Source organism: Microcaecilia unicolor, chromosome 1 (assembly GCF_901765095.1).
Source record: "Microcaecilia unicolor chromosome 1, aMicUni1.1, whole genome shotgun sequence".
NCBI lineage: Eukaryota > Metazoa > Chordata > Amphibia > Gymnophiona > Siphonopidae > Microcaecilia > Microcaecilia unicolor.
Window position 1 is genome coordinate 468,424,395 of NC_044031.1, and position 26,674 is coordinate 468,451,068.

Sequence of the window (26,674 nt, forward strand, 5' to 3'; positions counted from 1 at the left end):
TCAACGTTTTGACATCATGCCATCTCCTGTCCTCAATCAAAACTCCTTGATCACAAGCACAGACAACAGGAGCATGCTCCAGGAAGTGCTCATATAAGCAGAAAGAACTTCCATTGGCCCCTTAAACCTCTGGTTTGTAACCACCTCCAACATAAAAATATCAAACCTGGCTTTTACTGTGGCCTGATCAGAATCTAAATCAGTACACATTTAGCTGCACCATAATCAGAGATGGATGAACCAGTTGAATTATATCAAGACCCAACTAACTGCAGAGGGAAGTTGTGGTCTGGACAGGGGTGGGCTGACAGTGTTCTGGGCCCTTCTGCAATAAGGGCCATGGGCTCCTAACCACCTATTAAAAATGATTAAATTAGATGGAAGCAAGGGGAGAGTGGATCCCCTACTGCTGTGGGCCCTCAAACAGTGCCCTATAGTTCCAATGGTCAGTCTGCCCTGATAGGAGTCGATTCAGATCATCTTCCATAAACCCATAGTGTCTGCAGTTTGACAGAAATATCAGTGTTAGTCCAGTTCTAAGGCAAGTATTTTTAGATCTGTATTTTTTGGGAAATATTCTTTGAATACTTTGAATGAATAAATCTAAATCAATTTTAATATACCCAGATGTTAAAAACCCTCTAAATCAGGCTCGGACCAGGTTGAAATGTACTCTGATTTAGTAAGTATAATTTGGTGAAAAATAAAAATGACATTTGACACTGGCAATAGAACACACAATTAAAAATCTCACCAGGCATATGTGGCCAATTCTATAGCACCATGAAAAATGCCTTCCCAACTCCTAATTGTGCAGTAATTGGCTTAAGATCCCAACAACCAACTAAAAGGAGAAACAAATACATATGGAAATAACCAACAGAAAGGGAAGAAAGGACACAACAAAACTAGATACCAAGAACACAGACAACTAATAAAAATTAGCACATCTATGTCTCAAACTGAACCTTACCATTCAATCCAAATGGGATACGTAAATGCCAGATCAGTAGTAAACAAAACAGAGATTATAACAGACTGGATCACAACAGATAATCTTGACCTACTATTCATCACTGAAACCTGGATCCATGACCTTAAAGACCCCATAATCTTAGACTTATGCCCACCAGGATACAAAATTACCCATTGGACAAGAAATGGAAAAAGAGGAGGAGGAATAGCCATAATATACAAATCCGAATTCACCATCACAACAACAGCAAAAAACTCCAGACAGCCCAGAACACTGCAGCTAGACTCATATTTGGAAAATCAAAATATGAAAGTGCTAAACCATTACGAGAAAAGCTACACTGGCTCCCACTCAAAGAACGCATCACGTTCAAAATATGTACCCTAGTTCACAAAATCATTCATGGCGATGCCCCAGCCTACATGTCAGACCTGATTGACCTACCATCTAGGAATGCTAAAAAATCATCTCGCACATACCTTAATCTTCATTTCCCCAACTGCAAAGGTCTAAAATACAAACTAATGCAAGCATCAACCTTTTCCTATATGAGCACACAATTCTGGAACGCGCTGCCATGCAACCTAAAATCGATCTATGAATTAAACAACTTCCGCAAACTACTGAAGACCCATCTCTTTGACAAGACATACCACAAAGATTAACACACGTGAACTCTCCCACAGGTATCCAGAACTGTCTTATAATGTTTTCTTGTAATATTACTATCATGTTCTATCATCATTATGAAACCCAAAATCCTTCTGTAATACCAAATGTCTATTCTCTTCTCATTTCCACTATTCATGATGTATTGTAAACCACATTGAGCCTGCAAAGAGGTGGGAAAATGTGGGATACAAATGCAATAAATAATAAATAAATAATAATAATAATAATTAACCCCTTAAGTCTACTTATCTCACCTTATCAAACAATAGCACTGGTTTACTAAAGGGCGCTAGGCCCTTAATGCGCAGTTAACACACACTAACAAGCTACCACAGGAGAGGGCGTGTCATAGGCAGAGAATGGGTGTTCCTGCATAATCTGGCTAGTGTGTTATGATTACCGTATGCTAATCAGATAACTCAGAGTTAACATGGGAGCACTTAGCACCTCCTATTTAGGAGGTGCTAAGTGCTCCCGCATTCTTTGCGGGTGCCACATGCTAATGGAAACATTACCGCACGACCTACAATTGAAGCAAAAGAAAAAGCCATTAAAAAAATTCAATGTGGGTTTAATGAGCGGGAAAACCCACATTGACCCATATTAAGCCCAGATGTTACCATACCTTAGTAAAATGACCCCCCCCTCCAATATCTTCTCCAAAATCTTAAATTTTCCTTTTGTACATTGCAATGTATTGTTTGTATGTTTAACACCTAGAAGAAATTTTTATTATGTAAATTGCTTGTTTAAAAAATTATTTATTTATTGAATGCCAATATTCTGCTTTTACAAAGTGAAGCCCAAAGAGAATACGGAATAGTATATGAATGTAATTCAGGAATATGGTTTATGAAAAGTCACTCAGTACTTATGGAGAGACCTTGCCATATGCAATTTACAGCTGTACACAGTACTAAATCCTTTTAATCTATTCTGTCTGACACAATAAAAAAGTGCATCATGTGAATGTCAATTTAAAAACAATCTACAATGCATGAATTCTACAGGTTTTCCAGCATCCAAGGAAGTCTTTTTTTTCAGTGATAAAGGATTTACCCATAATTGAATCATTTGTTTTTATTTCGCTTAAAGCTGTGGCGAAGCAAAACAGATTACAAAGTAAAATAACAAAAATGCCATATAGTAATCCAAACTACATCTAATCAAAATAAAAAAAAATAATAACAAAAACAAGTTAGAATCACAATTGCATTAAATCAAAACTCCATTACAACATTCAATATTAAATATAATCACAGTACTGTAACTGTGACTAACAGAAACATAAAGGTGTAGCTCATTATTCCTCTAATTTGGTTTGCAAGCATACAGTGAAGGGTGTTGTTAGATCTACTACCATGTGCCTTACATTTAATAAAAAATAAAGATTACAAAGCATAATCCTTTACTCTTTAGGAGTAATTGCTCTCACAGGTGTTTGTTTGATGCTACTCCTTTGTGCTACTCGGTCAATTCTTCAGATACCACACTGTAAGCCTCTTTAAGCTGTGTTGTATGGATGAGCGTGTGCTTCAATAGTTTTCTTTATAGTCTCCCTGCAAACTGTTTTACATGTTTCAGAGCCACGTATGCAATCATTTTTAAGGATTATTTTTCTCAGTCTAATTGCAATATTATTTCCTAAACAAGAAGTGTAACGTAATCAAGCAGGATTTGCAGACAATCTATTCATGCACAAGAACAAATTCAAGACTGGTTCATCCAGTCATTGGTGACATCGAGCCAGACAGTAATATTATGAGAAGTACTCAGAACAATTGGTAAGTGATCAAACACACTGAAAACAGATTCATCAAGCATTTTCAAAGCTGCCCTAGACACATCTTCAAAGCTGCTGTTCTCAGCTTTGAGGATGAAGGTTCTTAAAGATGCTATAACATCATGGCCTCCTCCTTATAGGGTGGGACGCTCCATCTTTGTTTTCTTGTGACTGGAAGACAGTTGGTGCTGTCTCTGAGGTGACCTCTTCACTGCCAGCTGTACAATAACAAGCAGACAGCGCCCTCCCTGAACAGCTGTGACTGGAAGCCCAAGCGCTTGTATGTTGTGGCAGATGTGTGTACTGTATGTGTGGGGTTCTGTGCCAAGAGCAGGGGGTATGTTCACATCTAACGGGCAGTGGTTTTCCTAGATCAGTCTGAAGTAGTGGTATGCACTTCTAGTCCTCGAGGGCCATGTTTCAGGATATCCCCAATGAATATGGGCATGCTCGGAGTGTGGGAGGAGCATAGCCGAGTCTCCTGCTTACCTAATGGGTGTCCATGCTGGCGTATGCCACAATGAGATCAAGCCCCTGAGGACGCCGTCTGGCAAAACATGTTGGGCATAAGATCTAGAGAGCTACTGCATAAGCAGGTGGAGACAAGTATGTTTCTTTCCCTAGAGGGCAAGTATCAGTGCTCACGGAGTAAGCTGAGACGCAATTGAAGAGTTTGTTTGTTAGTGCTTTTTGGCATTGTTTGATGACGTCTGCAGCTACCCGTGTTCAACCAGGCATCAATGAGTGAAGACGCTGTGGAGGATAAGTTTAAATCTACAGGACATGTAAATCTTTTTCTGGTGGAGAGACATTTACAACAGACTGTTTTTTTCAGTGACTGGAGAGACTAGAGGTCTGCATGAACTCGTAAAGAGGTTTCAAAGTGGACTGCCTTGAGGCAGAGCTTAGATATGTAAGCTTCTAAGCATTAACTAATAAATGCAGAGTTTGTCAGAGGTTAGTTTGTATTTGTATTAGTTTAGGTCATTAGGAATGTAAATGTGTTATTCAGCAAGCACCGTTGTATACTGGTACAGAGTGAAGTATGATAGAGTGAGTGAATGATTGGACTATGTACTTTGATTTAGAGATAAATAAATATGAATAAGTTATTTTTGTTTATACTTTGAAAGTATTTGGTGAATTTTAGAACTGTTATCATTAGTTAGAGGATAATGAATATGTATGAGAGAGATTTACATACATAGTAGTTCCATTATATGAACCCCTTTGAAATGTCTGAGTATTGCTATGTAAATAGCTCATGTTCAAAAAAATCGATATATATATACCCTTGTAAGTTCTCTTTTTATACATGTAAATGGTGCCTAAAACTTTTAAAATTCCCTGCTAAATAAACATGATAAATGACTATTTCCTCATGCCACAGTATGATAATAGAGATGTAAACCTTGTGCTTCACATTCAGGTTTGGATCTTCAAATATTTGGTTCAAACATATTTGTAGGCTTGAAGACAGTTTAAGCTCTGACTTAATTTATTTTACTTGGACTGGTTCAGATGTATGAGAAGAATACTTTCAGACTCCAACTCTTCAAAGGATTCAGGGACACCGTAACTCTTCATGTACTTCATTTATCAATGTGAATCTGGAAAAGTCTACATGTGAACAGGGTAAAAAGAGCTGGCTAAACCAAAAGCAAGTATAGATTTTAGTCAAGTCACAAATTATTCTGATGTATCTAATCCAACTGTCACTGCTTCAGCATGAACCCAAGAAATGATCTGACCAGCCCTGTGCAAAGAAAACTTTTATTTATTTATTTATTTATTTATTTATTTATTCATGACACGATATACTGCTTTAACTGTTGGGCAGGACAAAGTGGTTCACAATTCAATAAAAAAGTAAAAGAAAGGAACTTGGCCTGCAGTTAGACTAGAATTCACTATGGTCAGTAAGTAGGGGTGAAGATGTAAGTTAGGAAGTTTAATCCAGGATGATGGCAGCGGGTCCAAAGGACAGACAATGACTCTTATAGAAGTTAGAATTTTGCCTAGAGAGATCAGTGGCTGTAAGTGAAAAACAGACCAGGATGAAGAGAAAAAAGGGTTGGGAATGGAGGATTCATCTGGACCTGAAGAAACTGAAAGAGAAAGTTGTAGAGGTGGAGTAATCAGGAGGGAATGTTATAAATTCTGTATCTGTCGAAGTCTGCCAGAGAATTTGGAGAGGGAATAGAAGTCAATCTCTGGTGTTCAGAATTGTGACGAAAGAGAGATCCAAAGATGGAATGAAGTTCCCTAGCTGGATTGGAAGATTTAGAGAGGCATAATCGAAAGGGGCGCCCAAGTTTTCTTGAGGACATCCTCGCAGGACATCCTGGTGAAGGGGCGGGGAAATCCATATTATTGAAACAAGATGGGCGTCCATCTTTCATTTCGATAATACGGTCGGAGATGCCCAAATCGCGAAATTTAGGTCAACGTTAGAGATGGTCGTCCCCGATTTTCGGCAATAATGGAAACCGAGGACGCCCATCTCAGAAATGACCAAATGCAAGCCATTTGGTCGTGGGAGGAGCCAGCATTCATAGTGCACTGGTCCCCCTCACATGCCAGGACACCAACGGGTACCCTAGGGGGCACTGTAGTGGACTTCAGAAATTGCTCCCAGGTGCATAGCTCCCTTACCTTGGGTGCTGAACCCCCCAACCCCTCCAAAACCCACTCCCCACAACTGTACACCACTACCATAGCCCTAAGGGGTGAAGGGGGGCACCTACATGTGGGTACAGTGGGTTTCTGGTGGGTTTTGAAGGGCTCACATTTACCAACACAAGTGTATCAGGTAGGGGGGGATGGGTCTGGGTCCACCTGCCTGAAGTGCACTGCACCAGGGACCTGCATACTGCTGTCATGGAGCTGGATATGACATTTGAGGCTCACATAGAGGCTGGTAAAAAATATTTAAAACTTTTTTTTTTAGGGTGGGAGGGGGTTGGTGACCACTGGGGTAGTAAGGGGAGGTCATCCCCAATTCCCTCCGGTGGTCATGTGATCAGTTCGTGCACCTTTTTGAGGCTTGGTCGTAACAAAAAATGGACCAAGTGCTCGTCAGGGATGCCCTTCTTTTTTCCATTATCGGTCAAGGATGCCCATGTGTTAGGTACGCTCCAGTCCCGCCTTCGCTACGCTTCCGACACGCCCCCGTGAACTTTGGTCGTCCCCGCAACGGAAAGCAATTGAGGATGCCCAAAATTGGCTTTCGATTATGCCGATTTGGGCGACCCTGGGAGAAGGATGTCCATCTCCCAATTTGTGTCGAAAGATGGGCGCCCTTCTCTTTCGAAAACAAGCCTGTTAATATTCTTGCTGAACAGTATGCTTGCTTATCTTTTTAAGATGGTAATTAAACTGTTGACGACTATCATGACATAAGTGAAGATCCGCTGTTTCTCTAGATGTCTTCCACCACCGTTCTGCCTGCCTAAGTTTGCATTTAAGTAGATGCAATTCACTGTGATTCCAGTGCTGTTTGCAAGACTTACCGTATTTTTCGGACTATAAGACGCACTTTTTTCCCCCCAAATTTGGGAGGAAAATGGGGGGTGCGTCTTATAGTCCGAAGGTAGCGAGGTCCGATTTCGGGATTGCCCTCCCCCCGAGTTTGGGATCGCCCTCTCCCCGAGTTCGGGATCACCCTCCCCTACTCACGTCACGCGATGTTCCCTGGTGGTCTAGTGACGTCGGGGCAGGAAAGAGCCCCCTCTTTCCTGCCCAGCGCGCTGCTCTCTGTCCTCCTGTATGCTCCCTGACGGTCTCGGCGAGATTCAAATGGCCGCCGAGAATTGAAGTCTCAGCGGCCATTTTGAATCTCGCCGAGACCGTCAGGCAGCATACAGGAGGACGGAGAGCAGCGCGCTGGGCAGGAAAGAGGGGGCTCTTTCCTGCCCCGACGTCACTAGACCACCAGAGAACATCGCGTGACGTGAGTAGGGGAGGGCGATCCCGAACTCGGACAAGACGCACCGGAGCACCTAGGTTTTAGAGGAGGGAAAAAGGAAAAATTTTTTTTTTCCTATTTTCCTCCTCTAAAACCTAGGTGCGTCTTATGGTCCGGTGCGTCTTATAGTCCGAAAAATACGGTAACTTTAACTGAGGTCACCAGTGGGGCCAACTCATTGTAAACTGCCGAGAGAGTCGTGTTCCATATTGAAGCCTGTTCTGATAGTGATAGTGTAGTAAAGTCAGATGGAAAACAAGACACAAAGATGGAAGTGCTGAGAGATCAACCGGGAAAGAACGCTTAGTAGGACACAGAGGAATGGAGGGTAGGCCATGCAGGTTCAACAAGCGAATGGTAAATTGAACTATAAGATGGTCAAATCAAGAAACAAATTGACTACAAAAAATGAAGAGCAAACATAGAAGGGTAAGAAGATATTACCAAGTTGAGAGTATGGGCTGCAATGTTGCAGTTTCCCAGTGTGATATGTACAACCTGGACTTCCTGGGATTGTCTTCAGAAAAACTACTTCTGAATGAGCACCTTTTAATTTAGCATAATTCTAGAGCTATCCTGGAACTTATACAATAATGCATATCACTCTATCTGCCACACTTAAGGGTACCATGTACTGGCACCCTTTTTGAAAATCTCAATTAGTCCCTGGGAAATGATAGGAGGGGAGGGACTAGATGAGGGAGAAGAAGAGTTCTACCTGCTCCAGTCTCACCCCCTTCCCTCCTGTCTCTGCTGTCTACTGTCTTGGAGGGGATGGGCTGGATGGAGCAGGAAGCAAAAGGCTGTTTTCAGCAGAATATTGGCTCAAGGAATTGGGACACCAGACCTGTATGTTATGATGAAGGACAATTACAAAACAGCACCAGGACCTTGTAACTGTCTATACTATTAATCATTCTATATCTTGTAATTTGAATACCTGTTGTTGGCACCAGGGGCGTAGCCAAGATTCAATTTTTGGGGATGCCCAGGGATGAACTGTGGGACAATGCATTTTATCTGTACTCCCCTCCGCCTACCCCCCACATTAATACGTTTTCTTTTGCTGGTGGGGATATCTAATCCCCGCCAGCTGATGAGATCCACTGCCCAGAACTGCCCCAGTGTCGCCTCATGAGCATGTGCAAGGAGTTGTCACCAGTGCTGGCGCCTGGAAAGGAGGCAGCCGATTTCTTCACTGCTGAGGCAGCACCGAGCCAGTTTCGAGCAGCAGATCTCATCAGCTGGTGGGGATTGGGCACCCCCACCAGCCATTCATCAGGTACTTTGGGTTGTGGAGAGAGCCTGAGCCCAAACTGTGGGGGACCCTGTTCCCTAAGGTCCTTCTATGGCTATTCCACTGGTGGCACTATCATGTTTTCCTTCGCTTTTTTCTCCTTTTAACAACATTATGTATTCTGGAGATGGGTCTAAGATGTTGGTGCTCATTGGCAGGGCCAAAAAGAGGGAGGAGGGGAGGTTTCTTCCCTGGAAATCATAGATCAAGCAAGTGGAATCAGGCTCCTGTTTAACCAAGATATTTGGAACATTCAAAATTCAGAGATGCCAAGTTACCCAGTTCCAGGTTGGAGATTTTGAGACAGTCCTGGATTTCTGATCACCCCCATCATGGTGCATTATAGGACTTGCAGCACTGTTTTCAAGGGACAGGATCAGACACTAGAAATCCTACACTGCTTTGGGATGTAAGTTCAAAACCAGGACTGCTCAAAAAATCTCCAGCTTGGCATCTCTGAAAATATGGTGTCCTAATATGGTTTCCAACTGGATCCAGATTTGCTTGATGATCTATTCCTGGGTTTACCCCATTGCATGCAGGGACTTGTAGTCTTGCTTTCCTTAGCGACTGCAACGGGGAAGTCAGAACTACAAGTTCCTGCATGCAATGGGGTAAACCCGGGACTGGATCAACCCTTTCAGGTGAATCTGGATCCAGTTGGCAACCTTATGTCCTAAGCACTTGTCTCTGTTGTCCAGGGGCGTATCTATGGGGGGCCACGGAGGCCTGGGCCCCCGCAAATTTCATCCGGGCTCTTGGTTTGACTGGCTGGGGTCCCCAACCCCCGCCAACTGAAGCCTTCTTCAGCGCCCGTCTCTGGCGCAACCGCGTTCCTGCCCTGTTCTTCTTCTTGCCCCTCCTGTCCTGTGCACGCTGACATTCCTTTACGTGAAACTGAGGAGCGTCAGCATGCACAGGACAGGAGGAGCAAGAAGAAAGAAGAGCAGGGCAGGAACGCGGCTGCGCCAGAGACTGGCGCTGAAGAAGGCTTCAGCTGGCAGGGGTCAGCAAAGGTATTTGTTTGCGAGGCGAGGAAGCAAGGGGGGTGTGAGGAGGCGCGAGGCGGTGGCAGGGGGGGAGGTGAGGCGAAGCGTGGTGGTAAAAATGTGCCCCCAACCTCGGACTCTTGAACCCTCCCACTGTAAGGTCTGGCTACGCCCCTGCTGTTGTCTATGCCTATATCAGGCCTGTTTGTATCATTTAAACCTCAAAAAACCCTAGTGAGGTGGGAGGGAAGGGAGAAAGCAAAGCACTAGTAGTGTCTCACTAGTGCTTTTCCCCTGTCTGAAGGTGGCAGAAGAGGCACCAGCAGGAAAAGGCACTGCTCTCTTATGCTTTCAGCTGGGGGGGAAAAGATAGGAAGAGGGAAGGACTTGCTGTGACTGAGTTCTGTGTGTAGGGGGTGGAGGTACTGTGGGAGTGAAGGGCGATGGATGGTTGCCCTGAGACTCCCATCCCCAACGATGATCCCGCATCTGAGTACTGGCAACTTTCTTTCAATAAAATAAAATAAAACAAAACTTACATAAAGCTGATCCCGACTATTGGCGCCATGTTTCAGCAGGGTTTCCACCACCTTTGCATGTCCATATTGACTGGCTGCCAGCACAGCGGTACCGCCATCCTGTTCATGAAAAAGAATGGCATGAACATATCAGCAAAAAAATAAAAATTCACATGAAACAGACCTTCACGTATACCATATGGAGAAAGAAACAAGTAACTTAACAGACCCTTAAGAATTATTTATTCTTACTTATATATACAAGCTACTGTATTTGAAATATTCAAAGTATTATTCAATTTCACAAATAAATGCAAACAGTTGCATCCAAATGAAGTGAAAAGGATCTGAACCACGTGACTATGCAGATTCAGACTGAGCTGCGACTGATCCAGATTCATCTCTATCAAGGCACATCACTAGATCTGCTTTAATATCACACAACAGGCTTAGGAGGTGACACTGATGATAAAGAACAATTTCTGGAACAATTTCTGACTTACAGTCTATTGGCTTCCTTAGAACCTGGCTGAGAGGCTGGTGGCTCAGCATGCAGCTTCTACTTTTGAGATTAGTGAGAAAATATTCCATGGCAATGAAGGAGGCTAATGAGAGACAAATTTAGAGCGTGTAGAATTTGTGCACTAATCAGGGGGAAGCCTGCTGGACCCATGTCCACAAAAGGTTCTGAGGTTAGGGTATCTTCACTCTGCACACGTTCAAAGAAAAGGAAAGGGCCAGAAAATATCTTTGCATGAACCGGAATGTTCTGCATATAAATATCAGCCTCAAAGAAATTTCTTATACATAAAGCCTTGTTAGGCTAATATTTATGTGTAGAACATGTGCAGAAGTATGCTGATACTTTTTTTTTCTTCGGACATGTGTACATGTCACAGGGGCGTAGCCAGACACTCAACTTTGGGTGGGCCTGGGTCCAAGTTGGGTGGGCAGAAGAACCCCTCCCCATCCCACAGGTGATTTAGTTTCTTCTTCTCTCACCTGCATGCCATATAGTTTCTCAAACATCCCCCCCTCTCCCGCATACCTTTTAAATAGCAGATTTTCACCGGCAGCTAGCAGCAACTAATACACACTGCTCATGTTGGCCTCACAGCCTTCCCACTGATGCAACTTCCTGTTTCTGCATAGGCGGGAATACATCAGAGGGAAGGCTGTGGGGCCGGTGCGAGTAGTATGTATCAGTCGCTGCTTGCTGCAGTTGAAGATCTGCTATTTACAAGGTATGCAGGAGGGACAGTTGTTGGGAATTTTCAGCTGGTGGGGCTTGGGAATCCCTGCCAGCCACATCATATGTGTGTGGCCCACCCTTGGTTACACCACTGATACATGAAGCCGTTTTTGCGCACAGTTGTTACTTCCAGTCTGTCTTTTAAAGTTGCAGGTACTTGCTATGGTTGCAGAAGACAAAAACAACACTGGCAGTAAGTCCCAAAAACTGGCATTAAATCCTCTCGATGAACCCTTCTATGCATTCCCCCAAATTCTATATATTGCGCCTTAATTTCCACAAAGAAATTGACGTGTATTCTATAACAATGCAGATAAATTACTTGGTTAACTAGGTAATCAGTGCTGTTAACTGGATGTTAATAAGCAATTATCAGCACTAATTGGCATTAAGATTTACATGTACAACTCGCTAAGTGTATTCTGTAACATGGTGCATGTAAATTCTAAGTCACATAGTTGAAAAGGGGCGTGGCCAGGGGCAGGTCATGGGTGTTTCTAAAATCTATGCACATTATTATAGAATACGCCTGCTCTGTACCTAAAGCATCGGGATTTATGCCAAGTAATGGCCTAAATGGACGCAAACAAATCTGGTCATGTGGAGAGGTGCTCAGCATATTCTATATACCACGCTGAAATTTAATCCAATTCTATAAAATTTAGGCATACTTTAGAGAATACACCTAGGCATATATTTTTTACCATGCAGGTTTTTCAGCCACCATATATAGAATCTAGCACATCTTGTTCAGATTTCAATCCCCTGTTTATTTTTGTACAATGTGAAGGAATACCTAATGATCTCATTACCATTCATGCTGATATACTATACACCCGTGTGCACTGTGCATGTTAATTGCCACGGTGAACGCTCAGTAACTGTGTGCTTCTGCCCACTGTAGCTTTCTGAATCAGCCCCGTAGTGAGCTTCGGACTATAAGCAGAGAACACTTGTAAATCTGGTTCACCTTCAAGGAACGCTTGCCCACAAATAAAAGGCAAAACATACCCAAAAGCATCATTTACAAAAGTGTCATTCTGTCTTTGTTCTCTCTCAGCCACTTAACTATGCAGTCATTATCTCTCCCTTCCTATGCCCTGCTCTGCACTTTCCAATACTTTCTGCCCAATATTTAAAACCATTTAACCAGTCAGGAACAGCTCTTGGCCAGTTAAATGGCACTTAACTGGCTATCTGGCAATATTCAGCAGGAGGTCACCAGTTATCTCTTGCTGAATATTGCCAGTTAGTACTTAGTGGGTAACTGGTTATATCGCATGATATAACTGGCTATCCACTAATATGCATCACTGGCTAAGTTTGGTGGCCAAATTCAACCGCTGAAATAGTAGGCCTATCTTTGGTCAGTTTCAACTTAAGTGGTTAGCGCTGAATATCAGCTTGGCTGGTTAAGTTGAAACTGGTCATAAATCACCCGAATATTCAATGCCAGTCACCGGAAACGACCCGGCATTGAATATCCGGAATCAGCGCCGACCACGAGAATCAACCCGGCTAACTCCCATGGTCTGAATATTGGGCCCTTTGTTTCCCTCCCCCTCCTCCATGCATCCTTCTGTGCATGTACCCATGTCTTGAACTTCACGTGATGCATCTAATGAAGTGGATTCCAATCCTTGAAAGAACCCCTGCAAATGCCTAACCCCCAAAACTACTCCACAAACCTGTTAATTGCCCTATCTCCAAAAACTACCCCCTTGATGGGAACCACAGCAAACTAAGTAGAAGTTCGGCAATCACCTAAGTAATACCAAATACCAAATTACCTGTTTTTGGCTTGTATCTATCTATCTATCTATCTATCTATCTATCTATCTATCTATCTATCTATCTATCTATCTATCTATCTATCTATCTATCTATCTATCTACTACTACTACTTAACGTTTCTAAAGCGCTACTAGGGTTACGCAGCGCTGTACAATTTAACAGTCCCTGCTCAAGGAGCTTACAATCTAAAAGACAGGTGTACAATCTAAAGACAAGTGTACAATCTAAAAGACAAGTGTAGAGACAATCTGTTAGGGCATACTATATTTCTCGAAAGGTTAGGTGCTGAAGGCAGCATTGAAGAGGTGAGTTTTAAGCAGAGATTTGAAGATGGGTAGGGAGGGGGCTTGGCGTAGGGGTTGAGGAAGATTGTTCCAGGCATAGGGTGAGGCAAGGCAGAATGAGCGGAGTGGTGGAGAAGGGTGCTGAAAGGAGGGATTTGTCCTGAGAGCGGAGGTTACGGGCGGGAACATAGGGGAGGATGAGGGTAGAGAGGTAGTGAGAAGCCGCAGACCGGGTGCATTTGTAGGTAAGGAGTAGAAGCTTGAATTGTATGCGGTATCTGATTGGAAGCCAGTGAAGTGACTTGAGGAGAGGGGTGATATGAGTATATCGGTTCTGGCGGAATATAAGACGTGCGGCAGCATTCTGAACGGATTGAAGGGGGGATAGATGGCTGAGTGGGAGGCCGGTGAGGAGTAAGTTGCAGTAGTCAAGGCGAGAGGTAATGAGAGCGTGGACGAGAGTTCGTGTGGTGTGTTCAGAGAGGAAAGGGTGAATTTTGCTGATGTTGAAGAGGAAGAAGCGACAGGTCTTGGCAGTCTGTTGGATATGCGCAGAGAAGGAGAGGGAGGAGTCGAAGATGACTCCGAGGTTGCGGGCAGATGGGACGGGGAGGATGAGGGTGTTATCAACTAAGATAGAGAGTGGAGGAAGAGGAGAAGTGGGTTTAGGTGGAAAGACGAGGAGCTCGGTTTTGGAAAGACGAGGAGCTCTATCTATCTATCTATCTATCTATCTATCTATCTATCTATCTATCTATCTATCTATACACACATGTACTCTAGTTTCTAGTACCATTTTATTAGTGCAGTAGTCTAGTTTGGTTAGTGCCCAGGCAGTTGTGTAGGCATGACATTGTATTCAAGCATATTATATTATTTTAGCTAAAATTAGTATAATAGTATGAAGTTAATTTCCTTTTAAACTGCAAACAGTTTGCAAAAACCCTGAACAGCATTCTGAGTTGAGCAAAGTAAAACCCAGATTCCTCACATTCCTTTCCCTCTGATAAGGAGGGAGACCGGAGAGGCTCTTATGTGTTTGAAGGCAAGTTTCCACTCTCTGTCCCCTATCTGGTCAGGAAAAGGCCCCCCTTGCCTATGTGTCAGAATGCAGGTATTTTCCTTGTTTCCTTACATGGTTATGGGCTTTTTAGTGGTTAGTGCAGTGGACTTTGATCCTGGGGAACTGGGTTTGATTCCCACTGCAGCTCCTTGTGACTGTGGGCAAGTCACTAAACCCTCCATTGCCCCAGGTACAAAATAAGTACCTGCATATATGTAAACCGCTTTGCGTGTAGTTGCAAAATACCACAGAAAGGCGGTATATCACGTCCCATTTCCCTTTCCCTTCCCTTCATTGGCTGATTGCCAGGGCAGCCAAGAGACAAGGCTGGGCCCAGGGCAAACACCCCCCTGGGTCCAAAAGCAACCTTCTACAGCTCCCTGGATTACCTTTAAAACATATCTTACTGAAATTTTGAAGATTCCAGAACAGTCTTACCCTCTAGTTTCTAAAATATATTATCTTCAGCCATATGTTAAGAAATCTATGGAACAAGTGACAGCTGCTGGGTCAGACGTTCAGTTTGAAAATTTAAATTTGACTCGGATCATTAAGAGTGATGATATTGGTTACAAGCAGTGACTTTAATTGTGGATTTTGTTTTGCAACCAGATAGAGACAGGATTTTCAAAATGTATTTCCTCCATTGCCAAGAAATGTTGTTGAAGTAAGCATACTTCCTGATATTTCTACACAGGCCCAGTGAAGGCGTCAAACTTTTCTTAAATTACATTCAAGGGTAGTGCAGTTGGGGGGCCTTTTTTGGCTCAACTTTCTCTGCAAATGTGTGGTGAAGTTGAGTTCTGTGAAGTATGTTTTTTTCAAATCTAACCACTTGGCTTCTTTCTTGGATTCTATGCAGACGGCTACTCTGCCCCAGTTAGGGACTGTTACAATGACATCAACTCCCTGAACTTAAAGAATGAACCTGTATTTTATTTTATTTATTTATTTGTTACATTTGTATCCCACTTTCCCACTTATTAGTAGGCTCAAAGTGGTTTACATAGTTCCGGAGAGGTGGTTACAGACTCCGTTGTGAACAATACAGTATAGGGGTACTATTACAGTCACTATTACAGTGACAAGTACAGTAAAGTAAAGCAGTATTGGTAAATAGGTTGGGGTGATTCAGACAAAATGTTAGGGTGTGATCATGCGTTGGCGTTGAAAACTGTCTGTTTCCTGATTAAAATGCCATATTTCATTATTCGGTGTTTATGTCAGATACTGTGGGGTGTGCCTTCTTGAACAGGTGAAGTTTTAGTTTTTTTTTGTAATCCTAGATGATTATTCGTAGATTTCAGGCGTTTTGGTAGAGAATTCCAGAGCTGTGTGCAAACTTGATGCATATATTGATTTATACTTCAGGCTTTTACAACTTGGGAAGTGAAGAGTTAAGTACATTCTGTCTGATTCAATTGTGTTTCTAATTGGTAAGTCGATTAATTCAGACATATAACTCGGAGCTAGACCATGTATTATTCTGTGAACAAAGGTACAAATCTTGAAAGCAATACGTTCCTTGATTGATTGCCAGTGTAGTTTTTCCTGGAGGGGTTTTGCGCTTTCAACAGTGGCGTACCGAGGGCGGGGCAGTGGGGGCGGATCACCCCGGGTACAAACCAATGGGGGGTGTTCTTGTTTGCTCTCCATCTGTCATTTGGCCTCTGGCCTGACCAGTGCCTTCCCCTAACACTGCACTAGCGCGGCGGCGTGCACTTTACACCTCCGTGGCTCTTGTCTCCTCCCAGCGGCTCCTCTTTCTCACGACACCTTCCTCCCCCTGCGGCACCCTGCGCACCAGTGCACCTTGGGTTGCGGCCTTCCTGCTGCAACCAGTAGCGTCTCCTCCGGCCCCGGGTGTTTCTGGCTCCTCGCTCCTTTCTCCGTCCCAGCTCACGGCCTGACTGCCCTCTTCATTGCAACCGTGAGCTAGCACCTTCTGCTTCCTTCAGCTTCGGAAGCTTCCTGCACTGGCTGCTAGTGCACTCCTTCACCCCTGCTGGCCACCAGTCTATCGTCGGGACTCGGCAGAGCAGAAGAATCTTGGATCACATCACATCACTTCAATTCCACTTCCAGCCAGGTAATTAGGCCCCGCGGCGCAATCTATTATTTATTTATTTAAATTGCATTTTCTGCTGCTGCTAGAAGTTTGTCTGTTTCTTTTCTGACCATTTATCTCATTTCATGATTATTGCTAAAAATAATTTTTTTCATGGGGGGTGGGGGGTGTTAAAAAAAGGTCGGCCCCGGGTGTCAAGTATGCTAGGTACGCCACTGGCTTTCAAATTTAGATTTTCTATAGATGAGCCTGGCTGCCATATTCTGAGCAGTGTGTAGTTCCCTTAGGAGCAACTCGCATATACTCCATTGCAGTAATCGACGTGTTAATACCATTGTTTGAATCATGTTGCGAAAAAGTTTCCCTCAGGAAGAATTGTTTTACCCGTTTGAGTTTCCACATTGTGTGGAACATTTTCTTTGTAATGGCGGTGGCTTGGCTTTTTAGCGTTAGGTTGCTGTCAATAATAATGCCGAGGATTTTCAAGTTATCTGAGATTGGAAGAGTGTGTTCCGGCCGGGGTATGTACTGTATAGCTGTGGGATAGTTGTATGATTTTGTAGTATCTTTTCTTCCTTCCTTTCTTATGTTTTGACATTGTAGATTCCTGGAATTGTGCCTTGTTTTACCCCCTTTCTTGTGGACTACAGATGGGGCAATTTAATTTTACAGTATGTTACAATAGTAATTTTCTTATTATTATTTTTTTATTGTTTCCATCTTTTCTACTGTAAGATATTTCTTGTAATTGATTTATATTTGCTTAAAATAAAAAAAATAAAATAAAATTAGATTGTCTGACAAGACCTGCCTCTAGTGAAACATCAATATATGTACCTTTTTACAAGATATACAGACGAAGAAACATCTGTGATTTTTAATTAAAGCAAAAAGGCCACTATGTTATCAGGCACATTCTTTTGTCTTATATATCACTTTATTCTCATATATTTCTGTGGCCTTGAATAGGCCAATTCCCTTCAGACTATTGGCAATTTTCTTAATTTTACTGATACTTCTGGCTCACAATTAACCCTTGTTTTACCCATGGACACTGGATCTAAATTCATAATTATACAGGTGTTTGCTTGCACACACACACATACAAGTGCAAAGAGGTTGGAAAGAGTTCCATGAGCCATGTTCTGAATGCTTTTCCTACTTGCTTTAATATACAGAATTTTGGGTTTGATGTACATTCATTAGACTGCTTTCTTTATCCAAAGTGTATATTTAAAAACTTCTTCTGTCATCTATGCTTTATTGAGTTTATCTGTAGCATTATTTATGAAACTAGTATGATGTATTTTGGGGGTATTATTTTTTTTAAGTGACTATTGCTTCTGCTCTGTACCTGTGAACTGGCAAAGAATGACTGAAAATTGGGATGTATAAATACAAACCATATCCTCGTGTATTGAACAGGAGGTTTAATCCTCACCTTGGCCACGGGTAATGTTCAGGTTTAATATTTTGGATTTAGCTCACACTTTTTCATTGGTAGCTCAAAGTGAGTTGTGCTCAGGTGCAGTAGGCATTTCCCTGTCCTCAAAGGGCTTATAATTTAAGCTTGCATCGGAGGCACCGGAGGGTGATGTGACTTGGCCAAGAGATTTGAACCCTGACTTTCCTAGATTTCAGTCTGTTATTCTAACCAGGACCAACCCAACCATTAAGCAGGACAAGGCAGTAACCTAGGACTGCAGCTTCTAGGGGGTGCCACAGAGCAGCTGGCTATAGATCTTGACCACTGCAGAAACTCAAAGAAACAACAGGAGGTAATTTTACCATTAAGGAGGGTAGACAGTTTTCAAACAGTTAATTTACTCAGATGATACTGGGTACTGGGAGGAGTAGTGTTGAGGTAATCATGATTGTTGGGGGGGGGGGGGGGGGGGTAGGAACCTAAAAATTAATTGGAGGGAGTGAAAGATGGAAAGTTTGACTAGGGTGCCTAATACTCTTAAACCAGACCCAAGGCCGCTGAGAGACTGAGCTGGGCCCGGGGTAGGGCCGGCATTGCCACCCCCCCCCCCCAGGACTGCCACATAGCCAGACTACAAAAAAGGGGGGGGGGGGGGGGGGGGGAGGGAGGGTGGAGCCCAAAGTGTAAGGAGCACATTTTGCTCCACCTCCCTGCCCCCCTCTCGCAACTCCACATACCTTGGCTGGCAGGAGTCCCCAAGCCCCGCCAGTAGAATCCTTCCTCCAGCGTTGTTCTCCGCTGCATTGCCTGCCCTGCGGCTGCTTTTCCCCTCACGTTGGTAGCTGGGCCTGGGGGAATCTTGCCCCCATGCCCCCCCCTTTATGAGGCCCTGACCAGACCTCATCCTAATCAATAGGAAATAGGGCTATTACTACTACTACTACAAATCATTTCTACAGCGCTACCAGACGTACGCAGCGCTTTTGTTGTATATGTAGCTCTCTGGCCTTCCAGGCCACACAAACATTTCACATTCACATAAGATTCTTCTCTGAGGGGACAGCATTATCTGTTGGGCCTCCCCAGTGTCTCTGTGACCTTCCAGTAAAAGGAGAACATGCTACTTTCTTGTAGTTGCCAAGCAAAATCTGTACTAGCTGAAGAAGTAAGGCCCTTAACTACAGTCCAAACTCAGAGCTTCAACAAATATCAGTGAGGTAGGCACAGTACAGTCTCACATATCCATCTCCAATTAAATATTAAGAAATGTTTCCTGCTTAAAATCTACATATAAATCTAATGAGTGGCAATCTGGTTCAGGATGGGCTGGAAAGGACTTAGATAGCAACTTCAGTGGCTGGAACATGAGGACAGTGCTGGACAGCCTTTTATGGTCTGTGTCCTGCAAATGAAAAGATGAATAGGCTGGAGTGGGCTTCAATGACTACTCCAGCATTTGGAACATAAGGACAGGGCCAGGCAGACTTCTATGGACTATGTCCCAGAAACACCAAAGAAAGACCATAATCAAGTATATAATATCACGTTCATTGTTGATTCAATGGTGAATTGATATTGAGTGTGATTATTGGGCAGACTGGATGGACTGTTCAGGTCTTTATCTGCCGTCACTTACTAAGTTACTATTAATCCTCTCTGCTGCCGGGCTGATGTGCAGACCTCAGCTCTGACACAGGCATGAGCATCAGATGTCACGTGACCTACTGGCACATGCATGTGGCAACCTCTCAATACACAGTGCCAGTGAATCAGAGACAAGTTTTACATGAGCACACAAGAGTGTTCCAACTTCCGTTCCTTCCTTGCCTGCAGTGCTGCAGCTCAAACCCAGAGAGAGACTGAGAGAGCTGACCAGAATTTTTTTAAATGTACCATTCAATTCTTGCAGGACTGGGTGGGGACAGGTTAAATCCTTGTGGGGATGGGTAAGATTGCAGTGGGGATGGATAAGATTTCTGTCCCTGTGCAACTCTCTAACTCAAACTGAAACCACTTCCTAGCTTTGTGTATTGCCATCTGCTGGCTAACAAGAAATATTACATTTCATATACCTCCTTTTCCTTCTCTGCACTGTCTGATGTTCCACATTTGGGATAACACACACTTGTATTCCTAATTCGGGGAAACAAATTATGGTGATGCTTTTAGGGCTGATATACATGTCTTGTGTATCTCTTCTGCAAAGATACCAATTTCTGTTACTATATCAGAATCCCAAATATCTTGATACATCCCTTACATAAAGATTCTGTATGTCAGCCAAAAGAGCAAGGAGGCGCCATCCTCTGCCATTAAACAGAACTTAATTTTGACCTTGGCCAAATTAGACACTATTCTCTGCTCACCGTATTTACTTTTGAGCAGGAGGTTTACATTTCCTGTTTTGGCATGGTCATGGCACGCAGTCAAGTGGCACGACATTAACCCCCACATTATGCAGGTCTCAGTTTCAGTCACAAGTACCAAGAGGAGGCCATCTGTTCCCATCTACACCTTACATTTCATCTTACCCAAATGTTTATGTTTATGTTCACATGCCAAGTGGCCTAGTCTCTGCTTTTTTTAATTCCTTACAGTAAGATAATTAATCCCCCTACTTTGTAACATCAACATGTCCCAAAGGGGTCAGGTGACTTGATAAGAACATAAATACATGAGAATTGCCATTCTGGCTTGGACCAGGTCAGAAATACCTGGTGGAATACCAAACAGTGGCAAATTTCTATGCTAACGATCCCAGGGATAAGCAGTGGCTTTCCCCAGGTTTACCTTAAAAATGGTTTATGGACTTTCCCTCCAGGAACCTTTTTTATACCCAGCTATTTCAACTAGATTTACCACATCCTCCAACCACAACTTCCAGAGATTAACTATGTGCTGAGTGAACAATGTTTTTCTCCTTCACTGCATGGGTTCTCAATCTCATCCAAAAGTCTCAGCTCATAACGCAGATGTTATATTTGGATCTCAGCAAAAAAAAAAAAAAAAAAAAAAGAGGCTAAGAAGCCATCACCAAGTTTTCTGGTTCCCTGGCATTATGTAACCACTAAAGTCACCAGCTCTTTTCCATCTGTTACCCAGTTAAGCATGAGACCTCTGTCTGTCAAAATGTGGACGGGTGGGGGTCCACTGAACATCATCTGATTGTAAAGATAGTCACTGTTACCTAGCATCAGCATCAGCATAAGCCAGCTCACCACCTCTTACTGTGTACACAGTGCAAAGGGCAAAATGCATGGAAAGAGATGCTGCTTAATCACTTTTGGAAGAGAGAAACGGAGTCAGCATTTTACATAGTTGATTTTCTGGAAGTAAATTTTGGAGGAAGGATTTTGCTGGTGCTTTTTTTCACATTAATGATTAATATCAGAATCTGTTGTCTGCACTGTGGGAGGAAGTTTTGGCTCACTCAACACCATGCCAGTTTTAAAGAGTATTTAAACAGAGATTTCATATGGGCACAATGCCATAATGGCCGTTTTCCTGCAGCTCTGTATTATGCCAGGGGAGGAATTGTTTTTCATGGAGCAGATGCAAAAATAAGCCTGCCTTTGTGAAGGAAAAAATGAGCATGAATGAAAGATAAAAAGTGTTGTAAGGAAATGCTCCAATGTTCTAATATGAAGTATTAATGAACAACACACAAGGGAGTACACACACAATGAGGGGTAGATGCACTAAAAAAATCGTCAAAGACCTTCCTTACCGATTCCTTAGCGAATCGGTAAGAAACGGGCATGCATCAAGGAAATCGCATGCAAATGAGCTGGTCGCTGCTAGCTCATTTGCATGGGATTTCCTTCCAAGCCAGTTGGCCATCTGAACATGCGCAGGGCAGCCAAGCATTATGCTGGCTGCTCTGCGCATGCCAAAGATGTCAAAAAAGGATGTCCCTGACAAGCACTTGTCAGAGCCGCGGGCCGGAGCGCAAGCTGCAGCCGCCGGTACAGCCTCACACTCTTGGCATTCCAAGCCACTCTCTTAAGGATATTGGAAGGCGCATCTCCTCTGACCCTGGTAGAGCTGCTGATCTTCACTCAGAGCCACCCTTGCTGCCAGCCCCCGTACACACTCCCACCTCTCATTCTTTCTCCTTCCCTCCTCAAATTCGATCATCCCCACACCAGTGGCACACTCTCAGCTTGCTGCTCTTCATTCCCATGGCTCTCACAGGAGTGGGAGGTGCCCCAAATGACCACCGCCAGCATCAGGACGTGTGAGGACATCCAAATAAAAAAAACTACTTGAGAACAATGGTCTTTCTACTTTTATTTATGCTGACATCACTATTTAAATCACATTTTCCAAAACTCTTTATGATATCAATAACAAAATCAGATTAGGTATCACATTAACTGACTCCTAGGCTTTAATTTTAAACTGAAACGTAATACTGAGAAGACTAAGGGGTCCTTTTACGAAGTTGTGACAAAAGGGGGCCTTTAATCTTATGGATATTTTCTGCATCCCTAAAAATGCTCAGTTCTCAGCATGAACTGAACATTTGTGAGAATTAAGTATGCTCACGATGCCAGTGTTAGTGGTTTGGTACCACCACCACCACCGACTACCACGGTTTTCTGATAGGGGACTCAGTGGACTAAGAGTGTCTTCAGCTGGAGGGGCTTGGAGATCTCCCCAGCTATGTAAATGAAGCATGTAGGGTTGTTAACTTTATGAAAGATAAAACCCGGCACCTACCACCGCTCTGTGCCACCACTGTCCTACCCTTTGTCGCATACCATTCTGCTCTGAATAAATAACTGCAGTGAGGGCAAATAACAGTACAGGATTCAACACCTCCAGGCCATATTGAGGGCTGGGAGGGGATAATACAACAGCTTGCACTCTTCAGCCCCCAATGACCACAGCTTCCTCCACCTTCCCTCATTATACATATGCTTCCGCCATACAGTATTAAATCCAATTATATTCTACATTCACAGAACCACTTGGCCATGCCCCCAACAGTTGGTGTATGCAAAAAAAAAAGTTTCTAACACAGTCTCAGTAACAGCATAAATCCCATCTGCAACTGCGAAATACAAAACTGTGCAAAAATTCACTCAGAACCTAGAGCAAATCTAGCATTCTGGCATAACTTCCAAAACTCACATAACAGGGGCCATACCTAGGGAAAGGCAGCACCATAAATATGCAGTGGGCCCTAGAACATCAGTACACCTATTGGGCAAACTGAACAAGCCAGATTACTATGGATGCTTACATAGAAACTCCATGCTAAGTATCTGGCCTTGATCACGCACAGAGACCCTCACCAAATGCAAACTAAGTGAACGTAAACTAATAGAAATATGTAGACAAAAATTCAACTGAAACCCCCAAAACACACATTCTTGCATGCAGGACAACACCTGAAAAATAAAAATAACTTCCCCTTATACTGCTATAAAGAGAGCAATGTCAGGGCCAGCATGGGGGGGGGGGGGGGGGAGAGGGGAGGAGTTACAACCAGGGCAGTTGGTCTGGGCCCCCATGCCAGAGGGTGTCCCCAAGCCTGCTTGAAGCTGAAAAAGGCACAGCCTGTTAACTGGCCTTTGGGGTCCATTCCCAAATTTCTGACTTGTACCCTGGCCCTGTCTAACCTGGATCTCCAAAAAGTGACAAATTCCATTCACTAAATAGAAAATAAAATTCTTCTTTCTACCTTTGGTTGCCTGTCATTTTATAATTCTAATCATACTGCCCCAGCATTCCCCAGCTTCCTTCTCTCAGCTGAGTGAAGCACTACCAAAAAAGATGTTTTTATTATTGCGAGGGGGAAGGTGGCCAAATGGGTACCCATCCAAAAAAAACGTCCATTTTGGCCCCCTTAATAATAAAAACGTCTTTTTGGCAGTGCTTCACTCAGCTGAGAGACCTGGAAGTCTCTGCTAAATGCGTTTGTGATTGGTTCATGGACTTCCAAGTCTCTCAGCTGAGTGAAGCACTGCCAAAAAGAATGTTTTTATTAGTGCAGCGGGGTGGGGTGGGGTGGGGTGGGGGGGGGGGGGGGGAAGGCGGCCAAAATAGACGTTTTTATTATTGCACTGACGAGCACTTGATTTTTTTCCCCCAATTTTTTTGTTTTTTTTACTTTTGTAGCAGTTTTTCAATCCTGCGCAGCCTCAACGAGTGGTACAGACCTCTCGTTAGAATTTCCAGCGTAAGGCAATCGAAAAGGTTAGTGCATCTCATTACTACTACTACTTAAAATTTCTAGAGTGCTACTAGGGTTATGCAGCGCTGTACATTTAACAAAGAAGGACAGTCCCTGCTCAAAAGAGCTTACAATCTAAAGGATGAAAGTCAAGTTGGGTTTAGTCTAGATTTCCTCAAGGAGGTATAATGGTTATGTGCCAAAGGCGACATCGAAGAGGTGGGCTTTGAGTAAGGATTTGAAGATGGGCAGGGAGGGGGCTTGACGTATGGGCTCAGGGATTTATTCCAAGCATAGGTGAGGTGAGGCAGAAAGGGCGGAGCCTGAGTTGGCGGTGGTGGAGAAGGGTACTGAGAGGAGGGATTTGACCTGTGAGCGGAGGTTTCGGGTAGGAACGTAAGGGGAGATGAGGGTAGAGAGGTAATGAGGGGCTGCAGATCGAGTACATTTGTAGGTAAGTAGGAGAAGCTTGAACTGTATGTGGTACCTGATTGGAAGCCAGTGAAGTGACTTGAGGAGTAGGGGTGATATGGGCATATCGGTCCTGACGGAAGATAAGACGTGCAGCAGAGTTCTGACGGATTGAAGGGGGGATAGATGGCTAAGTGGGAGGCCAGTGAGGAGTAGGTTGCAGTAGTCAAACGAGAAGGTAATGAGAGAGTGGACGAGTGTTCGGGTGTGTGCTCTGAGAGGAAAGGGCGAATTTTGGCTGATTTTATAGCAGATAGGTCTTGGCTATCTGCTGGATATGCACAGAGAAGGAGAGGGAGGAGTCGAAGATGACTCCGAGGTTGCGGGCAGATGAGACGGGAAGGATGAGGGTGTTATCAACTGAGATAGAGAGTGGAGGGAGAGGAGGAAGTGGGTTTGGGTGGAAAGACAAGAAGCTCGGTCCTTGGCTATTTTCAGTTTCAGGTGGCGGTTGGACATCCAGGCAGCAATGTGAGATGAGCAGGCCCGATACTTTGGCCTGGGTTTCTGCAGTGATGTCTGGTGTGGAGAGATTAAAGCTGGGTGTCATCAGCATAAAGATGATATTGGAAACCATGAGATGAGATCAGCGAGCCCAGGGAGGAGGGTGTAGATTGAAAAGAGAAGGGGTCCAAGGACAGATCCCTGAGGAACTCCAACAGAGAGCGGGATGGGGGTGGAGGAAGATCCATGAGAATGTACTCTGAAGGTACGGTGTGTGATAAGTAAGAGGGTGTCCTATACGGTTAGGCCACTAGAGGACGCTAGGAGAATAGGTGGAGGTCACTAGGACCTGGGAGAGCCCTGGAGGTCCACAGGTGTAGGAGGTTATGGGCTGGGGTCCTGTGTAGCTACTTACCACTTTATACCCCACCTGAGTTGGATAGGAAGAGAAGTGAGCTAGCAGCAGAAGAAGAGAGAGCCCCTGAAAGATACTGGCTAACCTTATGGACTTGGGGGTGACTGGGTGTCCAAAGGAGATCAGCATGCTGAAAATCCTGGGGTAAGAAGTCCCTAAAGCATTAGTGTTTGACTGTGTGTCCTCAGTACTTATAGGAACTGTGTGTTCAGGTGGAGGGACTGTGTGTCCAAAGAAGAAAAGACTGTGTGTCCAGAACGTGTGTTCAAAGAGGGGACTGTGTGTCCAAAGAAGAACGGACTGTGTGTCCAAAGTACTGAAGAGAAGCAGGCTGCAAAGCCTGGGGTTGAGAGTCCCCAAAGTATTGGTGTAGTACGGAGCCCATGTATCTGTGTGGGGAGGCTCAATGTGAAGATCTATGAAAGCATAAAGTGTTAAGCTAGAAGAAGTGTGCCCAGGGCTGGAATAAAGAGTTGCCTGAGAAATATGCAGTTGGTAAGACCTGCTTAATTTGCTGAGTGGAAACCAGGTCACCCTGAGCGAGAAGGTGTAGCACACTAATCTGCATATGATTTGCATATTGAGAACCAGGTCACCCTGAGTGAGAAGGGGGATATCACAGGTGGGAGTGATCAGAGGAGAACCAGGAGAGGACAGAGCCCTGGAACCCAAATGAGGTTCTACACAATTTGCTCATCTGTTAGCTGCTACAGTCATAGGAAAAAGTCTTTAGTGCATGCCAGGGTTTACTACTTGCTTGTTAATGGCTTGTTAAGTTTAGTGCATCTGGTCCCTAGTTAGCTAATACCATTTGAAAGATGTCCTCCACATGCCCTGAGGCTTGTTAACCTGTCTCAGGAGAAAGTTCAGAGATGATAAAGCACACACCAGGATGCTTTAGGCACTGTTGAAGCTGCCCTTTGGAAGGCACCTCATGTGGTGTTTTTCTATGCAACAAAATGGGCAATCACATGATTCTAACCCATGTCATTAACCCCCTGGTTCTGCATAAGTGGCTCAGACTTGGGTGCAGATCCTAGATCCACCTGTAAAGTAATTAATCATAAGTACATA

At 43.8% G+C, this 26,674-nt stretch overlaps 1 protein-coding gene across 6 annotated transcripts in view; it reads right to left on the bottom strand.

The window, feature by feature from the left end:
• The window catches only part of ANKRD29 (ankyrin repeat domain 29), a 143,627-nt gene that overhangs the window by 34,442 nt on the left and 82,511 nt on the right, over window positions 1–26,674 (bottom strand). For all 6 annotated transcript variants that reach the window (XM_030213558.1, XM_030213565.1, XM_030213598.1 and 3 more), the window contains one exon: window positions 10,224–10,322. In XM_030213558.1, the coding sequence (XP_030069418.1) occupies window positions 10,224–10,322 (99 nt within the window). The remainder of the gene's footprint in view (window positions 1–10,223; window positions 10,323–26,674) is intronic.